Genomic DNA, 9,577 nt, shown 5'->3' on the forward strand with positions numbered 1-9,577 from the left:
ACAGACCAGGGACTGAGAGAAAGATGAAGTTTCAGTGCCATTCCTCTGGAGTGGAGAGAAAAAATTACAGACCCGAAGGGCTTTGTAGAGGCCAAGACTTGTATCACCTTCCCTTTCAAATACATCCATGTTGATAGAGCTGTCTCACCCTCAGAGTCCAGCTCAGGCCCCTGCGCATGGCATTTGTGCTCTGCCAGAGCCTGACAATACAAATAATCTGTGTGATGGAATTACATAGGAAACCCTGAGTATCAGGGTGGCTATTTCTAAGGCCTCATTCTTATTTGTGAAAAGAAACTTTCACAAACAAAAGCTTTCCTGCTGATTTTCTTGAGTTTTGCAGAAATGTGGCTCTTCGAAGGAACTGGTTAAATCTAACAAAATCTGATGGCTAGAAAATGACTTCACTAGGAGATGCTATGTGCTATTACCTGCAGACCTCCAAGGAGTCTGTGGGACTGAATCTCTCAGATGTCTGCTTTTAGGAAGATCAGAGTATCAATGTGCTCCTTGATGGCTCAGTAAGAACAGAACTGCCACTGCTAGTAAAAGGCTAGAGCTAATAGGCCTTCTCTAACTGTGCCAGAACCCCATCTTGGCCAGAAGGACTTGTTATCAGTTTGTTATGGGAACTTGCTCTGGGAACACAGCTTGGTCCCAGGAGTCTCATTCATTCCGTTTAAGTGTGGGGTAGCAAGCTGCAAGGGCCTTGGAAATATGAGCACAAGTAAAATGCGGAGGCTTCAGAACTGAAAACAACCCAATGATAATCAGTTACTGGTCATGGCAGAAGTTCAGCCTTGAAAGCTGGGAAACACTGCACAAATACAGCAGAGAATAGACTAAACGGTTAAGAAAGGGAAAAACAACAACAACAAAGAACAGACTAGCAAGAAGATAAGACACCTGCCACTGCCTAGGAAAATAACAGCCTTCAGCATCACAACAGTATGTGGTCCATGGGATGGGGGCCAAAGGCTAAGAATAGTCTGAAAACTCAGAAATCTTCTAAAACTTTAAGATTCTCAGTTTTGGGGAGAGAGACTATCACCACGAGAAGTGACATCACAGAATCCCCCCAGAATCATCACATCTGCCTGCATGCTACCTGTTCCAAGGGCACCAGCTCCTACTCACCCCCTTCACTTGCTTTCCCTGCCCGCTCTAAGCATTATTGGATATAAACTGAATAAAGTTAGTTATGATTTTTGGCAATAAATGCCTTAAAGGCAATTATGAAACTATATGTACACAACCTTCTGAAATGACAGCTGCTACGATAAGTATCACTTCTGAAGGCATTAAGGCACACTTAAAGTCTAGGAGTAAGTGCACTTGATGTTATCATTATTTGCTGCCTATCGACTCTAATCATTCTTTTACATGAAAATATTCACTGAATATCACTTACATATGGCCTCTTCCACTGTACATTTCGGGGGAGTTTCTTCAGTATTGTTCCCGTTCCAATAGAGCTGATGTCAGCGGGAAAACTCTCATCAGTGAACAGTTGTTTATTCTTCAAGCACATCTCCAGCAAGGCCTGGTAGTTCTGCTGGACAGGCGGGTTGTGCTTTTGAAAGATATTCTTTCCCAAAGACCCAGGGAACTTCTTTTTTTTCAGGCATGGCAACAAAGGCATGGTGATATTCTTCCCCTGAGGAGTTTATTGGGATGAGGTATGTCTTCTCCAGAAGAGTTCTTGATCATTAAAATAAACATAAAAGTAAACTGAATCTCAGCTTTTAATATCTTTTCTTTAACCAATAGAGGGGGTCGGCACTCACAGGAAGAGCGGGCCCACCTCTGATTCTAATCTGTTATCTGTCACTGTGTTTTAAAGGCTTTACATTCTGCAGCTCTGAGTCAAAATGAGTTACCAATTGACTTTTACCTGGGTTTCAAAGCCATATACATAGCTATTCGTAGTCTCTCTATGGACTATTCTAGGCTTTCTGGGGTATTTTCATAACATGCTGGAACACGAACAACAGTCTTTTCATAACATGCTACAACATAAATGACATTCTGGCATGTAGACATTTCCCCTCCCTAAACAGGAAAAACATCAAGACAAACCATAAGCTAACAAAACACAGAATGCGGTAAGCATTACAAAGCCATTACTCAAAACCCTCCAATGGACGTTGCCTTCTTTGCCTCACTCTGAAAAATGATACAGTCATCCCCAAGAGATCACATTCCATCTTGCTGATGACCACAGATTCACACATGAAATTGCAGACTGAGATATTTCTTTTTTTTCTTGCAATATCCAAGACAGATGTTTCTCAACCTCCCACGGAAAACAGCAAAAAGTGATCTAACAACCCATTTTTCATGCCTCGTACATGTATGTCAGTAGTTATACAAAATATTAGCAGCCACCACCTTTTGCGACAAGTTGTGAGCCTCTTTTGCATGAAGAAAGAGCAAATAATTAAGAAACTCAGAAGACATATCACACCCATCAACACTAACAAGGTTGACTGAAAACATTAATCATGCTACTAAGTTCAATAAATGGTTCCCATGCTGAAATGACAGTATTTGGAAGCCTTCCCTGCTGAGGAGGCTCTCTGAGACTGCAAGTCAGTGCCTCAGGCATGCTAAGAAACTGATCTCAATTAGGAACCAGTTGATTGTTACTCCTATTAAAGTTGTAGGTCAGCAGCATTCGCTGTGAGAAACCAAACGCACACAGATTACACTGTCCTCCTGCACAGAGCCCTCCTCAGTTGTTTTAAAACTGCTCTCTACAATTGATCTACAAGGCTTGCTTCTCAAGGGCAAACAAAAGAAGAATCTTCAAACCATAGCCTTGGAAACAAAAAGTCAATTTCCCACTGGACATTATTATGGTACACTTCAAACCTAGGATTTAAGCGCCTAACAACTAATCCTACTTTTTCTTCCAAATAAGAAAACATCATCTCTACCTCCAAACCTTGTCTCTTTTGCAGTCACTGACCTTCACAGCTACAAGAATATGAACAACAGACAGAGACACAGTTTTAATGCAAAAAATGGTTTGGAGACCTGACTGTGCTCAGTCCTCATGTATGAAGCAGAAATTCTCATTTTGCTGCTCCACGGGAGAAGAACTGGTGAGCAATGGAAATAGCAGAGCTATGGTGAGAAGCAAATATCTGAGAACTGCTTATTGTGTGTGCTGAACTTCCTTAATACTTGATCAAATCATTTTAACCTTTTCAATAGTTCACACCTGTCTGATTTTTAGTTGAAAAACTAAACCTTTTAAATAGCCAAATAACAGTATGGAAAAGAAAATGCTTTCAAAATTGGAGGTTTAAATCACTTCAGATACATACAGCCTGATTCCTGGGAAGCTGAGCAGGCAACCATAACTGTAACACTGTGTTGAGAGTTGGTGGAGCAGTTTGAAAACCTCCCACCTGACCCTACCTGTAGCTGTATTGTTTTAAACTCTTTCCCAAATTACCTGGATCTTGTTCCACCTTCTGCCTGCTGTTTGGCCTCAGTCCTGTGTATGAGCAGGAGCCAGACACAGCTGTAGATGACAATACATCACCTGTACTCCGCTCAGCAATGTTAACAAACTACACTGTCAGTGCGTCCCACTGTGTCTTCTGGTGTGGATGGAGAGTAGTCCATGCATGTCTCTTCCAGCCATTATGATTTCTAGTGGAAAGCATAGCAGATAGGTTAAAAGTTGTAGATGGAAGCAGCGAACGTGCAGGCTGGATGGATTCAATCCTCCATTCTTCGTACGTTATCCTTGTTAGCATGCTTGCCATCTGATGCATCTCTTTGCATTCAATTAGCATCCTGTGCTCACCCCTGATCTCACTTATCACATTAGACGCCATGAAGTGGCCTGGTCCCACAATCTTAAAATAAAAACCTGAAGAAGTCGCAGAAAATTCTTCACTTTCAGTAAAAATTACTGCAGCATCGAAAGATTCCCTGAGAGCATCTTTCTCTATGGGAGGATTAATCTTTGGACATTGTCCAGCTCCCCTGATTTCATGAGCTAATCTCTATCTGGAGCAACTCCTATGTGGAAAAAAAACAAATGTTTGCATGCAAAATAGTACCTTTTAGGGTGAGCAGAACAAATGGTGCCAGGCCATCTTTCACAGCCATTCTTGCAATACAACAGAACTTTAACTAGAGAAATAAACAGTCAAAATGAACAAGTGACTGTACAAGGCACTGGAAATCTTTGTTAGTCTCTTAAAATACATTACAAAAACTGCACTTGCAGGTACAACCTCCAAGTCTTTAATTAAACATAGCAGTGTATTTCAGAAATAAAAGCTCAACGCTGACTCCTGTTTTTCTCACGGGTGCTTTAGCAAACAACAATATCCTGAAAAGAAGTACGTACGTGTGTTTTCTCACAAAATAAATGAAAGTACTGCTAGGTGGAGATCCTTGCCCTGAATTTCCAGTGCTTAGATTCTTGGCCCAAAAGGTCATGAACATCTTCCGGCACTGAGATTTTCAAGGCCACGCAAGGAACCTGCCTCAGAGTCTCCCACTGAAGTTAACAATAAGTCTGTAGGGAAAATGCCTGGATGGCTTTCAGAGCTTCAGCCAATACCTCCCTGAGTAAACACTTTTAAAGACTCTGGCTCAGAATTTAAAAGATACATTCTTTACTCTGTAGATTGTCCAAGCTCTGTAAAAATCAGTGGAAACACGAATTTCCCATTTATTTGGGTTCTGTCCTTTAGCACTTAAGGTTATGACATCCACATTCATAATCATCCTAACTATCAGAGATCCTGACTGCCCACAACTTCAGCTGAACCTCAGAAGAAACTTATAACTTCTGTGGCCAAGTACCAGCAAAATCTTCTGTAAACAGCAAAGCTGAGAGCAGAAAGGTGAACAAAATCTCGGTTAGCTGCAACACCAGCCTGTGTTCCCCACCATTTGGCAGGCAGAAGCTTTGGAGCTGTGACACGCAGAGCAGCTGACCCAGCTCATCTAGTTGCTTTATATCGCACCCATTCTTCTCATGTTTGCTGACATGGACTTTCTGCCTTTGCCTCCAATACTTCCATAGAAAAGTACAACAGCAGCTGCTGTTCAGCGTGGCTAGAGATACCATGTAACTGATACACTCTTTGGATCCTACAGGACAGCTTCCTCTCAGCACCATGCCTCTGGCAAGTGACAACAGTTCTACTCCCTTCAACCCTTTGGGACACCCTAACTCTGTACCACCCACATGGATACCAATTAACAAATGCTAGCACAAAAGCTCTATATGTAGCACTTGGCATTTGATGTCCTACCTTCTCCAGGTGTGTCCTCACAGCAAAGGATAACTGCTCCACTGGCAGTGATGAACTCTGCTTATAAATAGCATACATGTTATCCCTGCTTCTGAATTTATTTGTGCATGCATGTGTGCATATATATGCCTTGCCTACGTAACACTGAGAGCTACTACTCACCCAGCAAGCACTGCAGTAGAAGGCGGGGAAGAAAACATATTGAGTAATGCCAGAACATTTCTGAGAATCCCAGTGTAAAATATCTCACATAAGACATACAATAAAAGGTCAGCCCATCTAATGGTTGACTCATCCCTTCAAGCAGAAGGCAGCTTCCTTGTTTAGTACGCTGTTTGATTATTCAGAGCACACAACTCTGCAACACTCCATGCATCACCAGCAAAGCAGAACAGGAGGATGCATTCAACCATGTCTGAATACATTTAAACATAACTTCTGCTCAGGTAGGGAAATGTTCGGAAAGGAAATACCCTCAAAAAAATACATCCTGTCAGAACAGCTGGGGCCACGAGCACCTCTCTACTTAATCCATCCCCAAACCAGAACGATTTATATAAATATACATGTAAGTTCAAATGAAGTGTATGTCCTATGGCAGAGACAGTCAACACCATCAAAGAGTCATATGAGAAATCTCCAAGGTTCTGCACTGTAAGGATGGCTAAGTATGGAGAAGAGCTTAGGATGTTTCATTCTGGCACTGTTATGGGTATCCTATGGATCAGGTCCCTTAGGTAGTCTACAACAAGCTTTCTTTGCTTTACAGATGTAAAGAGTGAACCACTGTGAAGCAAAGATGCTTCCCATTCACATACATTACCCAAGCTCTTATTTCCCATTTCTGGTGGTACTTCTGGATGCCAGCACTTGCTTCCATGCCAAGCAATGAGGGGATAAAAGCTGTCTGCAGAGGGCAGGTCAAAGGACAGCAAAGGTGTACCCACCTGTTCGAGAACAACAGCAGGGAAAACACTGTGACTAGTATTTCAGAAGAATATGGAAGAGTAGTGAGGGTAGGAAAGGAAGGCAGCAGCCTTCTCAGCTGTCAAGACAAAACAATGAGTAGGAAAGGGACAGACAGTGCTGAGGCCACATGACAGCAGAAGGCAGTTGAGAAGTCTGATCACAATGAACCAAAGGAAAGTCTCCTATCCTTACCAAACTGCAGTGGTTTTGGTTTAATTCTGAGCTGCTGCACATCCTTCTCCCCTTGTTCCTTTCACACAAACTCTGCTATATAGTCTTGCACCCCTAATTAACTGAACTTTTGACACTGCTTTTTGGTTTTCAGACTTGGCGAAAAACAAACAGTGACAACAACTGCCCCGGCAGGAAGCAAATTTTACCCAACTACGCTGCTCCCACAGCCTTATTCAAACTGTCAAAGTTTCATAGCACTGACTGAGTCACAACCTCTTTTCAAACATGTAGATTTGCCCGTCTCCCCTTTCTCAGACGATATTCACAGGAAACAAATCTGTCCAGTCTAAGGCAGGGCAATAAGCAAACACACGTCACGATGATGATTTCATGTGTAGCAAGTTTCAGTTACACAGCACCGTATTTAGCCCCCAAACATTAGGTTTTGTTTTGAAGACAAATACGTGACCTGAGTCTAGTCCCATTCACTTCCAGCAGCATCTTCTCTAGCAAAGTCTCTGTTGGTTGAAGAGAACATCCAGTTGTCTACATGTCACCAACAACTGAAACTGAGAACCAACAGAAGTTCAATCTTTCATTGAGAGAGGAAGACAAATTCATTAACAGAGGAGAACAGCAGGCCTGTCCCATCAGTACCAGCACGTCCTGAGTACTGCAGTACAGCAGTTAATGAGCCAGACATTAAAAAGAGTGAGTTCGTGTTTGAACTGCTCAGGAATTTTAAACAAAAAAAACCAGATCTTATTCCAGCAGAGACCTTTCATAGGAAAAAACATGGCTTGGGAAAAAATAAAAACCCTAAAAAACTCATTGCTTTAGTTCTTCTGCTTTCAACATTTTTAAAGTATATATAAATGGAATTAAAAACAACTTTGCATTGCAAGACCAATTTGTCCAACAGAAAACCCTGCATTAAAACAAGTCTGTTTTAGAATTAAAAAGGAATAAGTAAAGAAAAAATGGATCAAAATCTTCAGTTTGAAATCAGGAAGAGAAGAAATAAAACCCAATTCTACTCTAAACTTCCTTTCCTCATTTTACTTTCCGTTGTTTTTGACAAGCTCTACGCATCCAAGGTAAGAAGAGCCCCCTGAGGAAGTCAGCCTCTCTGAGAGAATCAGCAAAGAAAACAGACCAAAAAAGCAAATAAAATTGTGCAACTTGTGTGAGCCACCTAAAGAAAGTCCATAAAAACTGTGAAGTTTTGTTCTGATCTGACACTGTAATAATGAATGCAAATGGAAAAGACTGTCTTTGGAGACTGTGAGGAGACGTTTTGGGGCCTTTCGGCATACATACTTACAATAAACACAGCTTAATCATTAATATTTATCTTGTAGATGTGCAACAACAGTGCTTCTCCTGTACCTGCAGCAACTAGTTCCCAGAAGTTGCACAACACAAGGCTTACTCACATTTTTCTCCCATCCGTGGCATTCAGGAAGGGTATCAAGGTGGTCTGGGGAGATTTGCCATCAAAGACTTCCTGGCCTGACCTTTACTCAGCCCTGAGACTATCAGAAGGAACCACTGAGGAGCAGCAGGCTCCATATATAGCCATAGAAATACCAGAATGGCCTCTGAGGAGTGCAGTCCTTAAATGGAGAGCTATCTAGAAGATGAAAGCGAGTTTTTCCTTACAAAACAAGGAATTCTTGCCAAACTTTGTTGATTTCTACAGGGTCCTTCTTTTTCGGGATTTTTTTACTGGAAATAATTAATTCTTAGAGCCAAAAATCTCAGTCTATTTATAAGAACTAAAGCAACAAGGGAAATGAATCTTAAAGAGGTTTAAAAATATGAATTCAATTCCCATTTCAGACCCGCTTTAGGCATTGGCAGCAAAGTAGGGGAGCCTGACTTTCAGAACATACAGTCAACTTGTTATTTCCTTCCAGAAAAACAAAGCTAGTCCCTGGACTCATTGCTTCCACCTCTTGGTCAGGCTGCATGGAAAAGCTGTCTGTGCAAACAGACATAAATGCAGAATCACAGAATGACCTGGGTTGGAAGGGACCTCAAGGATCACGTAGTTCCAACCCCCCTGCCTGGCAGGGCCACCAAACATACACCTTTACTAGATCAGGTTGCCCAGGGCCCTGTCCAACCTGGTCTTGAACACCTCCAAGGACGGGGCATCCACAACCTCCCTGGGCAGCCTGTTCCAGGGCCTAACCACTCTCCTAGTGAAGAACTTCCCCCTCACATCCAACCTAAATCTTCCCTCTTTTAACTTAAAACCATTTCCCCGTGTCCTGCTATCGTCAGCCCTTTTGAAGAGTTTACTCCCCTCCTGGGAGTAAGTTCCCTTCAGGTATTGAAAGGCTGCAATGCAGAATGAGGAATATTTACCTACAGTCAAATACATAGAAAATGATCCCCGAATCCTCTGGTGCAACCCCAGGAGAGTCCCTGGCTGCCAACAAAAGCAAAACACATTCAGTGGAAACAACTTTATTATGTTAACTTAGTTCTTGTTTTCATGTAACAGTAAGTTGAAGGCACATGGGACCACATGCACCTTGCTCTTCTGTGAAAATCAACCACTTTTACTGCATATTTGCATCTCCTTCTGCAACAAATCAAACTTCTCCAGACTGAAACAGTGCTGGACACAGACAGCTGGGAAAGGGCAGGCACCCATAACACTTGCCACATTTCTTAGTGAATAAAGTCAAACAAAACCGCTGTTCAGAGATATTTAACGAAGCAGCACTCCCAGCCTGCAGCACTCGGTTTGAGCCGGCAGGCTGGTATTATTACAGGCGGCTCTGGCCATAGATGGGCACTGCCACCTCCTTGCGTTCGCTTTCCATCCCGAGGGAGCCGCTGTGGTACAGAGCTGCAGGCTGATAGGGGCTTCACCACTGGCTTTGGGGACGGTAGGAACGCAATGTGGAGCGGTATCATTAACAAGGAGCCCGGTTCCCTGCCAAGCTCACACACACAGTTAGTTTCAACACGAGATAAAATGGCGGCAGCGCTGCAGGACCCCGGGCAGCCGCAGCCCCTCTCTATCTCTCTGTCTCTCCACACACCTCCTCAACATGGCGCTGCCATGAGTTCCGACTTCCGTCGCCTGCCCATTTCCTGCAGGGCCAACCCTTTAAACTCCTCCCGCCTCG

General features: G+C 42.8%; 1 protein-coding gene across 3 annotated transcripts in view; it reads right to left on the reverse strand.

Annotated features, from left to right (window-relative positions):
• LOC107310842 (calpain-14) overlaps window positions 1-9,452 on the reverse strand; it is a 32,078-nt gene extending 22,626 nt beyond the window's left edge. The window contains exons 1-3 of one of the 3 annotated variants that reach the window (XM_085542737.1): window positions 5,289-9,452; window positions 3,464-3,663; window positions 1,412-1,701 (exon numbers count right to left, since the gene is read on the reverse strand). In XM_085542737.1, the coding sequence (XP_085398863.1) occupies window positions 1,412-1,642 (231 nt within the window). In that variant the 5' untranslated portion in view covers window positions 1,643-1,701; window positions 3,464-3,663; window positions 5,289-9,452. Of the gene's footprint in view, window positions 1-1,411; window positions 1,702-3,463 lie in introns of all 3 variants that reach the window. The other 2 variants (XM_085542736.1, XM_085542738.1) reach the window with 2 other exon arrangements.
• Window positions 9,453-9,577: the final 125 nt, after the last annotated feature.

This window comes from Coturnix japonica, chromosome 3 (genome assembly GCF_054131305.1).
Source record: "Coturnix japonica strain WE chromosome 3, WE-NBRP24, whole genome shotgun sequence".
NCBI lineage: Eukaryota > Metazoa > Chordata > Aves > Galliformes > Phasianidae > Coturnix > Coturnix japonica.